The sequence below is a fragment of the Schistocerca nitens genome, chromosome 3, assembly GCF_023898315.1.
Source record: "Schistocerca nitens isolate TAMUIC-IGC-003100 chromosome 3, iqSchNite1.1, whole genome shotgun sequence".
NCBI classification, from domain to species: domain Eukaryota; kingdom Metazoa; phylum Arthropoda; class Insecta; order Orthoptera; family Acrididae; genus Schistocerca; species Schistocerca nitens.
The window spans coordinates 741,129,273-741,146,613 of record NC_064616.1 but is presented as its reverse complement, the minus strand read 5'-3'; the positions used below and the strand labels follow the sequence as shown (position 1 = coordinate 741,146,613).

At 40.1% G+C, this 17,341-nt stretch overlaps 1 protein-coding gene across 1 annotated transcript in view; it reads right to left on the bottom strand.

Annotated features, from left to right (window-relative positions):
• The window catches only part of LOC126248717 (dedicator of cytokinesis protein 3), a 1,129,652-nt gene that overhangs the window by 408,686 nt on the left and 703,625 nt on the right, over positions 1 to 17,341 (bottom strand). The window contains exon 6 of the mRNA XM_049950022.1: positions 11,553 to 11,701. Within this exon, the coding sequence (XP_049805979.1) occupies positions 11,553 to 11,701 (149 nt within the window). The remainder of the gene's footprint in view (positions 1 to 11,552; positions 11,702 to 17,341) is intronic.

The window sequence follows — 17,341 nt, the reverse complement described above, 5'->3', positions numbered from 1 at the left end:
AATGTGGATTTTTCTATATAGTCACCTGTCCTGGCTAAGAAGCTTCAAGATTATATTTTCAGGCTGATTTTCTGTACCATTAGGTAGATATTGTGGTCTGACCTATCTGGCACGACCTTATGCCACTCAGCAAGTATAGCATGTCACTGCTGACCTGTGCATTCAGTCTCACTGGTAAAGTCTAAAGATGATGATGCATACCAGCACAGTGTTGCCCAAGTTTTGCTCTTGTAGTAGTAGTAGTAGTAGTAGTAGTAGTAGGAGTGGTGGTAGTAATTGTTGTTGTTGTTCTGGAAGTGGTAGTGATTTTATTCATCTGGGGATCACTTTTCTAAGGATAATGCAAATGTAATGGCATTATGGTTTAAGGACAGAAAACATAACTTATTTATATACTTATATGTAAAGTTTGACAAGAATTGGACAGGTAGACATGGAATATTGCATTCTTGATCCACCCCATTAAAGATAACTCCATAAGCTATCACACATATCTATTGTTTTAGCATCAAATGATAGGGCACATAGAAAGGAAACTAATACTTTCCTAAAACTTCAAGCACAGTCAGATGAATAGCTCTATCACCAATGCCATCATTTATCCAGTAAAATGATGGTTTTTTGCATGGCTGTAACATAGTTAGCAGCCTACCATAGTAAGGACATTACTTATGCTCTCAAAATAAATTATTTTAAGCATTCATACAAACACTTACGGGGAATAGTGTTGCCTCCAGAAGAAGATTCCTGTCACTTAACTACATGAAATGGCTAAGTAAGAGCAGTGTTGATCTTAGCACTTGATAATAGTTCAGAAGAGTTGGCTCCAGCCTTGTAAAACTGGTACTAACATCTGGGAGAGTGGTGTGCTAACCATAAGACCCTACATATCAGAGTCAAGTCAGGTGGGGGTGTTTGGAGACTATGGGGCAGCAGCACCCCCTCCCCCACCCCTCCCCCTAGGACTAACTCTTTTCTCCTTAATCTAAAAAAATAAGAGGGTGAGAGGGAGAGGGAGGGGGTGAGGAGGGAGGGGGAGGAGAAGGGGGGAGGGAGGGAGGGGGAGAGAGAGAGAGAGAGAGAGAGAGAGAGAGAGAGAGAGAGAGAGAGGGGGGGGGGGGGATTCTTTGCAACATAGCTTTCAGGCTAAACGGTCTCCAAAACTCTCACTACTGTAGTTAGTAGATCAAGAATTTACCCTAGAGATTTTTGAGACAGTATGATGATACAAAATTTCTGTGACCTGAGGCTATCCCCCCCCCCCCCCCCCCCCACACACACACACACGAACAAAATCATGGATTCGACCATGTTGATGTTCTCTGACACTGTGGCATTCAGTAGGCAGCACATGGTTATTATTTTGCTGAGAGGTTCTGCATTCATAAAAATATAAACTCTATACAATTCTGAACATTGTATCTCCCAATGATCTTCCAGTAAATATTTTTCTGTCATTCTCTTTATGCTACATCTTAACTATTATTTTACCTTTATGCACTATTTCTGGAAATACAGTTCATAATCAGAAGCACTCATTATTTGGATTAGTCTTTTCCTAGTCTATTGGTACATACATGTCCCATGGTACTTCCACTGGAAGGATTTTACTGTCAGTAATGCCAACTATATGGAATTTTCTTTCACACACTGATGAGCCCAAACATTATAACCAGTGCCCAATGGCAGACTGAATGCTGCCTAGTGGCTGTGATGCAGTAAGGAAAGTACATAAGCAGAGCAGAGATGAATGGGAAATCATTCTAGTGATGATATGGGCCACAAATGGGGAAATCCACTGACATAAGTGACTTTGACAAAGGCTTGTCATCTGGAAATGAGCACATCAGAAACAGTGAAGACGGTTGGCTGTTCAGATGCTACTCTTGTGAGTATCTATGGAAAGTCGTTGAAGGGGAGTGTTACCATGTGTAGCCGAAAAGATGTTGGACATTGATGCCTCGTCACAGTAAGTGGCAGCTGGAGGCTTGTCTACTCTATACAGCAGGATAGGTGGAAATTTATGGTAGATCTGACAACAGAGTACAATACTGGTGCTGGCACAAGTGTTTCAGAGCATAAGATTGAGTGCACATTGTTGAATATGGGGCTCTGCAGCAAAACACCCCTATGTGTTCCCATGTTGGCCCAAAATCAATGAAATATGTCACCTGGTCAAATGACTCATGTTTCTTGTTACACCAGGTTGGTGATCATGTTCAAATACACCATCATCCAGGTGAACTGCTCCTCAAAACATGTAACATGCAATGGGTGCAGGCAAGTGGAACAATATATGCTATAAGATACATTTAGCTGGGCTTCCATGGGAACTATGGTAGAAATCAAAGGCACCACGACAGCTGTGGTCTATATGAACATTATTGTAGACCATCTGCATCTATTCATTCTTGATGTCTTCCCTAACAGCAATGGCATCTTCCAGAAGGATGATGTCCATGTCAGAAAACCAGAATCATGCTACAGTGGTTTGTGCTGGATAATAGTGAACTCTATCAAAATTGTCTGGTCTGAACTCAATGGATTACCTCTGGGACACTATCAGGCATCAGCTCCAGGTCTTCAAACCATAAACTCATTAAGTTCCGGGACTGCATGATCTGGGCATAGATGTTTAGTTTCACATACTCCAGTTTAATAAGCCACAGCTGCAAAATACTAACGCGAATTCTTTACAGACGAATGGAACAACTGGTAGAAGCCGACCTCGGGGAAGATCAGTTTGGATTCCGTAGAAATGTTGGAACATGTGAGGAAATACTGACCCTATGACTTATCTTAGAAGAAAGATTAAGGAAAGGCAAACCTACATTTCTAGCATTTGTAGACTTAGAGAAAGCTTTTGACAATGTTGACTGGAATACTCTCTTTCAAATTCTAAAGGTGGCACGGGTAAAATACAGGGAGCGAAAGGCTATTTACAATTTGTACGGAAAGCAGATGGCAGTTATAAGAGTCGAGGGGTATGAAAGGGAAGCAGTGGTTGGGAAGGGAGTGAGACAGGGTTGTAGCCTCTCCCCGATGTTATTCAATCTGTATATTGAGCAAGCAGTAAAGGAAACAAAAGAAAAATTTGGAGTAGGTATTAAAATCCAGGGAGAAGAAATAAAAACTTTGAGGTTTGCCGATGACATTGTAATTCTGTCAGAGACAGCAAAGGACTTGGAAGAGCAGTTGAACGGAATGGACAGTGTCTTGAAGGGGGGATATAAGATGAACATCAACAAAAGTAAAACGAGGATAATGGAATGTAGTGGAATTATGTCGGGTGATGCTGAGGGAATTAGATTAGGAAATGAGTCACTTAAAGTAGTAAAGGAGTTTTGCTATTTGGGGAGCAAAATACCTGATGTTGGTTGAAGCAGAGAGGATATAAAATGTAGACTGGCAATGGCAAGGAAAGCGTTTCTGAGGAAGAGAAATTTGTTAACATCGAGTGTAGATTTAAATGTCAGGAAGTCGTTTCTGAAAGTATTTGTATGGAGTGTAGCCATGTATGGAAGTGAAACATGTACAATAAATAGTTTGGACAAGAAGAGAATAGAAGCTTTCGAAATGTGGTGCTACAGAAGAATGTTGAAGATTAGGTGGGTAGATCACATAACTAATGAGGAGGTATTGAATAGGATTGGGGAGAAGAGAAGTTTGTGGCACAACGTGACTAGAAGAAGGGATCGGTTGTTAGGACACGTTCTGAGGTATCAAGGGATCACCAATTTAGTGTTAGAGGGCAGCGTGGAGGGTAAAAATCGTAGAGGGAGACCAAGAGGGGAATACACTAAGCAGATTCAGAAGGCTGTAGGTTGCAGTAGGTACTGGGAGATGAAGGAGCTTGCACAGGATAGATTAGCATGGAGAGCTGCATCAAACCAGTCTCAGGACTGAAGACCACAACAACAACAACCTCCAGAAATATATGAAGAACTTGTTGAATCCATACCACATAGAATTACTGCTTTATAGCTTTCAAAAGAGGGACCAACACACTGTTAAGCCAGTGGTCTTAATATTTTTGCTGATCAGTGTTACGTTACAGAAGTAGGAAATTCTTTGGCACATTAGATCATTAATAGTCCCAAGTAGGAAAGCCAGGTCACAAGTGATCTACAAGAGGAAGTGGTACATAGATTGGGAGAGTAAATCCACAAACAAGAAATAAAGATACTATTGCACAAAATGAATAAGAATAATAATTAAAAAAATGGGAATGAACTGTTCCTTGTGTGAAACAGTCTCACGAGAAAAATTAATTTAATGGAAAAGGTTGCTAATATTATGGGACTTTTTAAAAGTGGGTGGGTGGGGATGACAAAAGCTTTGTAAAGAAAATGATATTCAGCTTCCTGACAACATGCACTGCATGCTCCAGCACCAGACATCAGTTGCATCAAATCAGCTGTTAGAGGCATTACAATGCTCATTAAGTCACTTAGAAGCAGTAACTCTTTTTACTATAATATTTCATACAAAGTACTGGAATCTTATGCTGAAGTATTAGCCCCTGACCTACATGAGTTATGTTTATAACCAGTTGATGAGTCAAGGTGTATTTCCTGAAAGACTGATGTATGCAGTAGTAACTCTTATATATAAAAGTGGAGATAAGGAAATGACATTTAATTATATATCCATCTACCTCCTCCTATCCATCTTTTGATAATATTGCAGAAAACAGAATACTGAACCACAGTTTGAAAATAAACTTTTAATCACACTTCAGTTTGGTTTCTGTAGTGGCTTCTATACTGATAAAGCAATATATGATCTCACAAGTTCAATTCTGGAAGAACTAAACAAAAAAAATTATTCTGTTGGTTATTTCTGTGAGCTTGCCTGGACTTAAATTTTGTAACTCATAAAGTTCTACTAGGGAAACTAAAATGGTATGGCACTGATGGCATTTCCCTTGCATGGATGGAGTTTTAACAGTGGAAAACAGATTGACCCACTAAGAAATTATATGACAGGAATAAGGCTACATTCAGAATGAAGAAACATTACGTATGATGTCCCACTAGATTTAGTACACTGCTTGCTTCTGTTTCAGTTTACACAAATAGTTTACTTTGGACAATGGAGGACTCTTCAAAAACTATAATGTTTGGTGGTGACATGTGTACTGATATGGCCTGCAACACACTCCTTACCAGGCACAGCCAGGAAAACAAAGATTTCCAACTGGTCCACAGCAAGCAGGCCTCTATCTAAAAAAACTCATACTATGCAATTCCAAACAAAGAAAAATGACAGATAACAGAGAAACAAATCAATGGGAAAATGCTGAATAAAGCCCTGTATGTGAAATTCCTTGCCATCCAGGTGGATAATGGAATAAGATGGCATCAGCACATAGACACATTGACTATAAAGCTCAGTACCTCTGGCTTTGCACTTAGAAATATCCACCATTGTGCTGACCTGTAGATGTGATTGCTGGCATATATTTCAACTGAGTGCTACCATATAGTATTATCATCTGGGGCAATGCAGCGAAGGCAAAAAAGTATTTATTCTGCAGAAGTCTGCAGTAGAAATATTGTGTCAGGTACATAACAGAACATCCTGCAGAAGCCTCTTGAGTGACCTAGGAAACCTTACAGTTAGGTGTAAATATACATACTCATTAATGGTATTTGTGGTTAATAACAAAAGTGAATACCACAATACTAGAAGTAAATTATAATTTCCACATACACAATGCATCCCTAAATAAGGTTCAGAATGGAGTTTTATATTCTGGTAACTATAACACGACATCAGTTGACATCAAGTAGTAATTTGATAATCCACAGATATTCAAATCTAAAGTAAAAGAATGCATCAGTGACCGTTCCTGCTACAAGTCGTCAGAATATTTTGACTCACAAATGTAAATTCCACATAACTCTAGAGCTTGTCTAAAACAAACCCTCACTATGCTAGAGTATAGACAGCTGATAGCAGTCTGTGTAAATTACATAAATGCTTTGTTTTGAAGTATTAGACAGAAACAGCAGCTGAGGTGCATAAGAAAAGGAGCAGCGGCATTTTCCAAAGTTTCTCTTAATATAGATACATATACACTAAGTATTCTAGAAGTATTTCCTATAATTATTAGTATGATTAGATTAACATTAGTCATTATGTATTCTTTACAGAAGAAGTCTGCAGTTTCTGCTTCTGCCTGTTAATGTATGACTTGACTCATTCCACATCCCTGAAGGTTCTCCTTTCTTATGGAATCTACAGAACATGACATGTGAGTGAATGAATGAATGCTGCCCAGCAACTTGGGTTTAGCTAGTACCTGCTACTGCAAACAAATGAACCATTTCTGCAAGTTAAAACATACACAGAATATTACAGAAACTTATCCAGCTTGCACATTCTCTTGCACATAATAATCTCAAAGGGTTTCCTGAGGTCTGTCATGAACATGATCCCATGCATTACTCACATCCAATTATAGACATGATTCATCTGTACTGGTAACATAGTTACAATCCTCCAAGACCACCTGTGAATCAGCAACTTCATATAACTCTGCTCCAAAATGTCTACATTATGCAATTCCATTTGGTGTGTTTGTTTGGCCATAGATTTGGAAGTATGAGAGCTGACATCCTGCAGCAGTTCATGCTGCACAGAAAAATTATTTTAGCTATGACACAGGACACCTGCTGGTGAAGTATATACAGGGATACTTGCACATTACTGCCACATGTTCCAATCATTGTAATTATGTGTTGCCAGCTTAAATATTCTGCTGATGCACTGGTAAATATAATAATTGGAGAACCGTCTTTGGTTACATTGCCACTTAAGACTGGCATGATATTTCCAAATAGCAAAGATTGAGATGGGTATCAAGTACAACATCCTATCAGTTTACATATATTCCTCATTTTGAATTAATTCAAATGCTTTTGTTGTTACTAGTTCAGAGAGTGTGCCAAGTAAGTGCCACTGCAGATTATTTCAAAGTTGAATATATACTAGGATTATTAAAGATTAATATTTTGGTAATAGATTTTCTCTATATCATTTGTTTACATGATTAACTCTAATACAGAGCACATAAACTGTTTTACATTCTACCACTGAGCTCATGAAGCAACGGAGTATTTGTTCAGGCATGACAGTGCCCTGCTCAGGAAGAAACTGCCAGTAGCCTTGTGTCTTGAATCATCCTAGCATTAATTACATGTGAAACAAGAAACCTCAATCTACATGTCTAAGCTGGGGTTTGAACTACGGTTTACTGACTTAAGGTGTTACTGTCTTGTTGTAGTGTAGTTGTACTTACAAGAGAAAAAAGAATACATCACCTTAATGTAAATGTATAGTGCAATGGTTAAAAAGCTGCAAGCTATGGAAAGAGAAGAAAAGCACAAAAGTTTCTCAATTTGTCAGGACACATGATATATGTGCATTATAAACCAAGAATGAGCACACTGCTATAAATATTTTGCTATGGAGATGACAACTATTGTCAGTGGTTTGCAGTGGGTGTGTGATGAGATATCATTTTCTAATGTAAAGGCCTCTATAAAATGTTGTTTCTTGTGGTCTTTAGTCTGAAGACTAATTTTATGCTACTCTTCATACTAGCCTACCCAGTGCAGGGGTCTTCATCTATGAATAGTTACTGCAACCCACATCATTTTCAACCTGTTTACTGTATTCACCACTTGGTCTCCCTCTACAAATCTTACCACTCCCCCCCCCCCCCCCCCCTTTTCCACTCCACGATACGATATTTATAATTTCTTCATGCCTTAGAATGTGTCGCATCAACTGACCTCTTCTTTTAGTAAAGTTGTGGCATAAATTTCTTTTCTCCCCAATTCAAATGAGTGCTGCCTCATTAGTTACATGATCTATTCATCTAGTTTTCAGCATTCATTGATAGCACCACATTTCAAAAGCTTCTATACTCTTCTTGTCTAAAATTCTTATTGTCAATGTTTCATTCTGTACAAGGCTGCACACCAGACAAATACCTTCAGAAAAGACTTCCTAACACTTAATTTTACATTAGATGTTAATGACTTGCTCTCCGTCAGAAACGTTTTCCTTGCTACCTCCCCTCTGCACTTCATTTTACCTCTAATTTGGCCATCATAAGATATTTTGTTGCCTAAATAACCTAAATAGCAAAACACATCTACTACTTTTAGTGTCTTATTTCTTAATTTAAGCCCTACAGCACTGCCTGATTTAATTCAACTACATAACACTACCATTGTTTTACATTTGTTGATGCTTGTCATTTCAAGACACAGTCCATTCTCTTCAGCTGCTCTTCGAAGTTGTTTTGCCAAATCTGACAGAATTACAAAGTCACTGGCAAACCTCAAAGTTTTTATTTATTTTTTTGACTTAACTTCAATTCCTTTTCCAAATGTTTTCTTTATTTTCTTTACTGCTCGATCAATGAATAGATTGAATAACATCACTGATAAGCTACAATTCTGTCTCACTGCATTCTCAAGTACTGCTTCCCTTCGACTCCTTTGACGTTTACAACTGCAGTCTGGTTTCTGTACAAGTGTTGTATAACCTTATGCTCTATTTTTTGCTAATTATTTTTTTATCCCATCCACCTTCAGAATTTAAAAGAATGTATTCCAGTCAACATTCAATGCATTAGAAATAACAACCAACCAGTTAGAAAATACAGTTTTATTAAACCTTGACCATGGTTTCAATGGTTTTAAAACTGTCTTCTTCAGAAGATGTAGGACATATATTCACATCATTTATAGTCAATGTGGAAGTGATAAAGTGATTTTATGTTGTACATCTTCTGAACAAGATGGTTTTAAAACCACTGAAACCATGGTCTAGGTGTAATAAACCTGTATTTTGGAGCTGGTTGGCTGTTATTTGTAATGTATTGAAGCTCTTTCATACATAGCTGTTGAATCACAGCCAAGTTTAAAAAAAAAAAAAAAAAAAAACAACAACACCAGTAAACTTTATCAAAAGCTTTCTCTAAATCTGCAAATGCTATAAACATAGGTATGTTTTTGTTTAAGCTATCTTCTAAGACAAATCATATGGCCAGTATTGCCTTGTGTGTTCCTAAATTTCTCTGGAACCCAAACTTATATTTACCAAATTTGGATTCTGCCAGTTGTTCAATTATTCTGTAAATAATCTTTATCAGTATTTTACTACCATGATGTATTAAACTGATAGTTCAGTAATATTCACACCTATCAGTAGTTGTTTTCTTTATAATAGAAATTATTTAATTCTTCATGGAGTCTGAAGCAATTTCAGCTGCACAACAGGTGGAATACTTTTATCATGGCTGGCTCTCCAAAGGACCTCTGTTATTCTGAGGGAATGTTGTCTACTAAGGGGGCCTTGTTTCAGCTTAGATCTTTCAATGCTCTGCCAAATTCTTCTCACAGTATCATATCTCCTATCTCATAGTAATCTGCTTCCCCTTCCCTTTCTATAATATAATATTGTCTTCAGGTACCCTTGTAAAGCTGCTCTATATACAGGATGTTTGAAAAATACTTCTATACACTTTGGGGACTGTTTCTTTACACCAAAATAAAGACAAAAATTTGTAGTAAACATGGGCTCTAAAATGCATACCTTACAAGCTATGAGCTATTTTTCATGTTCAATACTGAGAAACATATCTCTTCTACTGCAAGCTCTTTGATTTCCATATTTTAGGAGTAGGTAGTACGAACCAAAGCAAGAAAAAAATCTCCAGTAAACATGGACTCTAAAATGCATATCTTAAGGGCTATGAGCACTTGTACATCTGCAATACTAACAAACACATCCTTCTAGTTTAGAGGCACATTTTATTACTAATTGTAAAGAATTATTTTTGAAACACCCTGTATATATATATATATATATATATATATATATATATATATATATATATATATATATATATTACTTGATGTGTGTTAAGCAGTGTGCTCCAGAACACCTGTGCCTACACCACCACTGAACTATAACATCTGATTTACCACAGAACACTTGCCTATCGTATTTTATGGAGTGGGTAACCCTCTGATCTTGACAGTTTGTGATTCAATGTGAGTGGCCAACATCTGGTCACCTACTTGTATTTTCAGTGTCCTTCAATTACTTTCCATAGATGCTCATGTCAGTAGCATGTGATCACCAGGTCAACTTCATAGTTTCAAAGATGCTTCTTCCCAGGCACTGGACAATAACAACCTGGCCCCTGTTAAAGTTGCTTAAATCAATGGGTTTCCTCATTTGCGGACTGTATCCTCACCAGAAAGATTTCCCTTTCATCTCTGCTCTCTTTATATACTTTTCTTACTATGTCATGAGCCTGCAACAGCACCAGGCAGCATTCTGTCTTGCAGTGAGCAGTGGCCATAATATTTTAGCTTATCAGTACATTTAACATTTGAAGCAAATACTTTGGAAAACTCCCATTTAACCAAAAAATCAATACCCTTGGTTAAAATACTGGCTCTTATTTGACTAGTTGTTAATGTGAAATGATCCACATATTTACATCAACGTTATGGTAACTGGGTTTCAGAATAAAACACTCTTTAAGTTGATGTACGAGGCATAATAAGAAAGTTTTACGAACCTGGTAGCGTTCAAGCAGTTAACTTCTGTATTAGATAGGTACTATTACCAATGTTTTTGGGATTGTTGCAATTAATACAAATTTAGTATCATATACTAAATATTAACAATACTCTCCCAACATTGTAGCAGATGCTGCAGAATAATGTAGTATTTCTTCAAAATTATCTATAGACATATTCAACATTTACATGTTTTCTTGTATTAAAAAATAAGTTTCTACACCAGCCCTGGCTGCAAGATGCAGACAGTTGATAATTCAACTATGTAAAGAAACTTCAGCAAGATTTTGTGTGCCTTTTTCCAAAATGTGAAATTCCACATACTTAACATTCAGCCCACATTAAATTTATTGGTTAAAATTAAATTTAGACATGAAGTATTTAGTACCTGCACCTGAAGTTAATTTTTTTTTTTTTTAAATCATTCTGAAGCTATATTTGCCATGGATTCAGTTGTTTACAATTGCATCATACTGCATTGGTATTATTTGAAAATGATTGAGCGCAATTTGCACATGCATAATTTGCTTGTAATTTAACAGTAGGCACTTGATGATAATAACAGGCCTAATTCGCTGATGCTTTCATGAGTGATAGCTGCTGTTATACATCACATGCATATAATTTTTGTATGGAACTATTACAAAAATGATTTTTGTTGCATGTAGTCATACATCTAAAGGTATTGATAATTTCCTGTGTTGTAGAAGGACCAGATTTCTCCCATATCTACTGATTTAGTCACATTTTTCAAACAAAAACAAAGAAAAAGAATATGGTTGTCATGAGCTATTTTTAACTCTGGTGTTAGTATTTGCTGATGTGAGAACTCAACTCATCTCTACTAAACTGACAGTTCTTAATAAAATTCAGTAGCATTTGTAAATCTGTAATATAAGTATGTGTGCTACAGTAAAGATTTATTTTTAAATATCTTACCTGTTTCCCCAGTCTATTTTTGTGGTAATACGAAGCTTGAGCTCGCGCATCTGGTCCTGGGTAAGAGTGCCAGTTAATAACTGCCTTCGCCAGTCCAGCAGTTCGCACATCACTTTCCGTACAGTTGAAAAACGGTACACCTCCCGCATCTAGCACAAATAATAATCATCCACTAATCTTACAAGCTTAATTCTCAACTGCAGTTCTAAAGTGTATGTAAGGTACATTATATATACATATGAGGATGAATCATAAATTACGAAACTGACAAGATTATAAGCAGAAAACATGTGGTGAGAGATGATGACAAACTGCTAAGCTTAAGAACAAAGTTAAACATGTGGAAGGTTAGATATAGGGAGGAATATGAGAAGAGAAGGTTCGGAAAAATGACATAAGTGTGGAACACGTATTTGACTGTAGGGAGGGTAGTGGCTAGCACCTATGAAAGAGACAGGGGTAGGGTAGAGGATTGGCTGGTTGGTTTAAAGGGGGGGGGGGGCAAACTGCAAGGTCATCAGTCCCTTGTTCCGAGTAAAATAATTACACAAGGGAAAGAAGAAAAGAAAGGAGATGTCCAGCACAATAACAGGAGAATGGAAGAACCAGAAGAACAACAGAAGGACAAACAACACTACTATGGACAAAGCAGGAAAAGAAAACCACAGAGAGAAGCAAGAAACAAGTAGAAGGGATAAAAACAAGAGAGCAGATGACCGTGGCTGGCCAACCACAAGAATAAAAAGGAAAATCCAGCCACTCTGCAACACATTAAAACATCCAGCCTAAAAGCATTAGAGTGGAGAACACAAAGTGACAAAGGACATGTGTGAAAACTTATATAGAATGATAAAACCCACCATCATGTGTGGTGGCGATGAGTACGGTAACTGAAGAGACTGTTGCAGGGCAGCCAAAGAAGGACAGCTCACCAAGATATGGGGCACTGTCAGCCAAGCTCCACATCAACACTAAGGTGGGTCATTGCGGTGCAGGAGGTAGCCGTGTGTCACCCCGGCATGGCCAATGCGGGGCCGACAGAGAATTACAGAGTCAATGTGAGACGCCCATGTGGAGGTCTTCCACACATTCATAGTCACCTTAATGGCATGCAGTTTGTCCTGTGTACAGAGGTTATGCCATTCCATCTCCCAAAGCTGCAAAACCTGGCGGTGGAGTACTGAATGCAGGTCAGTTGAAGAGAAGCCATTCTCCATAAGTGGTTTCCGCATAGCCTGTTTGGCCAGCCTGTCAGCAAATTTGTTGCCTGGGATTCCGACGTGACCTGGGGTCCAGACAAACACCACTGAACAACTGGAACATTCCAGGGCACAGATGGACTCCTGGATGGTCGCTACCAAAGGATGATGAGGGTAGCACTGGTCGATAGCTTGTAGGTTGCTCAAGGAGTCAGTACACAGAAGAAATAAGTCCCCGGGGCATAAACAGATGTGCTCAAGAGCACGAGATATAGCCACCAGCTTGGCAGTGAAAACACTGCAGCCATCAGGCAAGGAATGCAGTTCAGTATGTCCTGCATGGACATACTCAAGGCCAACATGATCATCAGTCATCGGGCTGTCGGTGTAAACCACTTCATGGCCTCAGTAAATGTTAAGAATCGAGAGGAAGTGGCAGCGGAGAGCTGCGGGGTTAACTGAGTCCTTAGGGCCATGTGAAAGATCCAGGCGAAGCTGCGGCTTAGATGTACACCATGGAGGTGTACGTGAATGGAACTCAAGTATAGGTGGTAAAGGCAAGGACTCCAGTTCAGAAAGAAGGGATCGGACACGACCTGCAATTGGAAGCCCTGCACTGGGCCGCCGATGTAGGAGATGAACCGTTGTGGGTGAAAAAAGGCGATGGTAATTCTGATGAGCAGGAGAACTATGAATATGTGAAACGTAACTGGCCAGCAGTCGTGCACGCCTAACCTGCAATGGAGGGACTCCGGCCTCCACCAGGACGCTGCTCAATGGACACGTCCTAAAAGCTTCTGTCGGTAGGCGAACGCCACAGTGGTGCACTGCGTCGAGCAAACGCAACGCTGAAGGCGCCACCGAACCATAAACCAAACTCCCATAGTCAAGGTGGGATTGAACAAGGGCTCTGTAGAGCTGCAGCAGCGTAGAGCGATCTGCACCCCAGTTGGTGTTGCTCAGGCAACGGAGGGCATTGATGTGCTGCCAACACTTCCGCTTAAGTTGACGAAGGTGAGGAAGCCAAGTCAATCGGCCATCGAAAATAAGTCCTAAGAATCGATATGTTTCCACTACAGTGAGTGGATTGTTATTAAGGTAAAGTTCTGGTTCTGGATGAACGGTACGACGCTAACAGAAGTACATAACACATGACTTTGCGGCCGAAAACTGGAAACCATGGGCTAGAGCCCATGACTGCGCCTTGTGGATGGCTTCCTGCAGGCGCTGCTCAGCAACACCAGTACTGGTGGAACCGTACGAAACGCAGAAGTACTCTGCATACAGAGAAGGTGAGAGAGACGGTCCTGATAAACCGCAACCACTGTGATGTAAAGCCCTATTTCCCTCCCACAATGCAGTGTTTTAAATGCTGGAAGTTCGGCCATATGTCTTCCTGCTGTACTTCCAGCGTCACATATCGAGATTGCGGACGCCCATCACATCCCAATACTCCATGTGCCCCGCCTCCCATCTGTGTCAACTGCGGAGAGCACCATTCGCCTTGCTCGCCTGACTGCAAAATTATCCAGAAAAGAAGGGAAATCAAGGGGGCAGGTGTAGCGTTCCGGCTCTGAGAGGTGACTGGGGTTGGCAGAGCTGATGGGGATAGAATTGTTGTAGCGGCGGCGTAAGACGATGTCATACATAAAGGATGTAGGTGTTCAAATTTCCTCTTAGCCTCAGTGTAGGTCAGTTGATCCAGTCTCTTGTACTCCATGATTTCCCTTTTTTTCTGGATTAGGGAAGGATGGGGAAGGAAATCGGCCATGTCCTTTCAAAGGAACCATCCCAGCATTTGCCTGAAGCGATTTATATTTTCCCTCGCTCTGTTTGTGAGTGGAACAGGAAGAGAAATGGCAAGCAGTGGTACAGGGTACCGTCCGCCAGTACGGTGGTTTGCGGAGTATCTCTGTAGATGTAAATCCTCACACTAGCCTTACATATGCTGCTACAGTTCTATTCCACATTAGCTGACCTTTATCTTCTTTTCCTTGACTCTTTCTCTAACTCTGGATCCTCTGCACTCTCCCTGTATTATAATCTCAATGTTTCTCCCAGCAGTCCTCTGCCCTGCCCTCTTCGACACTGTGCGAATGCCAGCCATCTTCCCTTTTTGTTACAGAGAATATAATGTTTCCTTTTCCACAAAGAGTTACTAGGTTTGCGGAAAAAGATATTTCTCAGGTATGCTTTATACTTCTGAGATGCCACGGCAGGATAGATAGATCTTTGTAACAAAAAGACAATAGTTTTTCATTAATATGTTGTTAATCGCAAGTAAAATAATATGAATTATTACAGGTGTCCATGTTATGATATGGAATGTACTGTCCCTTCACTATACCCTTTTCATTCTAGATTACAATTCTTCACAACCATGACTCCCACCTTACGATTTCTGACTTCATGGAGAAAATGCGTAGGCCTACTACTGTTACGTAAATCTACATCTGTTGTAGGAAGGGCCGAGCGGTTCTAGGCGCTTGTGTCTGGAACCGCGCGACCGTTACGGTCGCAGGTTCGAATCCTGCCTCGGGCATGGATGTGTGTGATGTTCTTAGGTTAGTTAGGTTTAATTAGTTCTAAGTTCTAGGGGACTGATAGCCTCAGATGTTAAGTCCCGTAGTGCTCAGAGCCATTTGAACCGTCCTCTGCTGGAATATTGCTGCGCTGTGTGGGATCCTTACCAGGTAGGATTGACGGAGGACATCGAAAAAGTGCAAAGAGGGGCAGCTCGTTTCATGTTATCGCACAATAGGTGTGATATGATACGCGAGTTGGGGTGGCAGTCACTGAAACAAAGGCGGTTTTCTTTGCGGCGAGATCTATTTACGAAATTTCACACATCAACTTTCTCTTCCGAATGCGAAAATATTTTGTCGACACCCACCTACGTAGGGAGAAATGATCATCATAGTAAAATAAGAGAAATCAGCTCGAACGGAAAGATTTAGGTGTTTCTTTTTCCCACGCGCCATTCGAGAGTGGAATGTTAGAGAAGTAGTGTGAAAATGGTTCGATGAACCCTCTGCCAGGCACTTAAGTGTGAAGTGCAAAGTAACCATGTAGATGTAGATACCGGGTGTCCCAGGACGAATGGTCAACATTCAAGAATATGACAAGTCACAGATCATTCAAAGCAAAAAAGAGTATTATTAAACGTGGTTCTAAAATGCACGCCTTACGAGATATGAGCACTACTGCACCTTCAGTACTGTGAAGCAAATCCCTTCTAGTGCAAGCTCTTTGCTTTCCGTATTTTGAGAGGTGTTAGTATAGACCGAAACAAGAAAAAAAAAAAAAAAAAAAGGTCCAGTAACCATGGGCTCTAAGGTGCATACCTAAAGAGCTATGAGCACTTGTTCATTTTCCCTGCTGTGAAACACATCTCTTCTACTGAACAATTGCTCACAGTTCTTAAGGCATGCATTTTTGAGCCTATGTTTACTAGACTTTTTTTTTGCTTTGAATGATCATTCCTTGCATAACCGTGAATATTGACTATTCCTCCTGGGACACACTGATAGATTTGAGAAGTGAGGGGAATGGGAGAGGGGGGTGGTAGAAGGAGGGGAGAGGGAGGGAGGGAGGGAGGGAGTGAGTGAGAGGGAGAGGGATTTATTAGGTGAGAATTTATTTGTTAAGAGCGCTTGTAGGTTCGACTGTCACAACCATAGAATTGGACAAAAACGTAAACGTGCCAACCACAAGTAAATCGCAGCTGTTTACCAAGTTACCACGCTGGCAAGAGTAGTATCGCCAATGACCAGAAAAATACTGCGTCATCCATTCACGTCGTTACACGTTAGTGCCATGGATTGTATTCTCTGCCATCGGCAATCATGGCTGGTTGCTGGAATCTGCTCAAAAATCTTGCGAACTATTTCCCTACAGCATTTCTCTCGCTCTAACTTCAGCATAACGAATATGTTGTTGGGGGGTTGTTTTGGGTAAGGAGACCAGACAGCGAGGTCATCGGTCTCATCGGTTTGGGGAAGGACGGGTAAGGAAGTCGGCCGTGCCCTTTGAAAGGAACCATCCCGGCATTTGCCTGGAGCGATTTAGGGAAATCACGGAAAACCTAAATCAGGATGGCCGGACGCGGCATTGAACCGTCGTCCTCCCGAATGCGAATCCAGTGTCTAACCACTGCGCCACTTCGCTCGGTAACGAATATGTCGTTACAACTTCGCTGCTTTCATCCGCAGTAGTTTATTCATTTTGTTTCGTGAATTTAATTCAATTAGCTTACTCTAGAGCGAAATATCTAAACCAAGTAGGCGAATGTTCGAACTTTCATACTGCTCTTCATTTGCACGTCTCCTTACAAAATTGTTCCATCAAGTTCGTGCTGGTCGTATGATTATAGCGAAATATGTGAAAAATTACAAACAACGGCTCGAATCATATCATTATAAATTGTATGCTACAGAAATCAACCGATGTATGGTATCCAATAAGCATAATTAAATTCACCACTCTCCCTTTCTAGCCTTCAGACCACTCTCCTCGAATTCATTCTACTCCATTCTGGAGGGCACGGTGCTCACACGACATTGCTTTCCGGGCTGCATTGTCAGAGTAGGT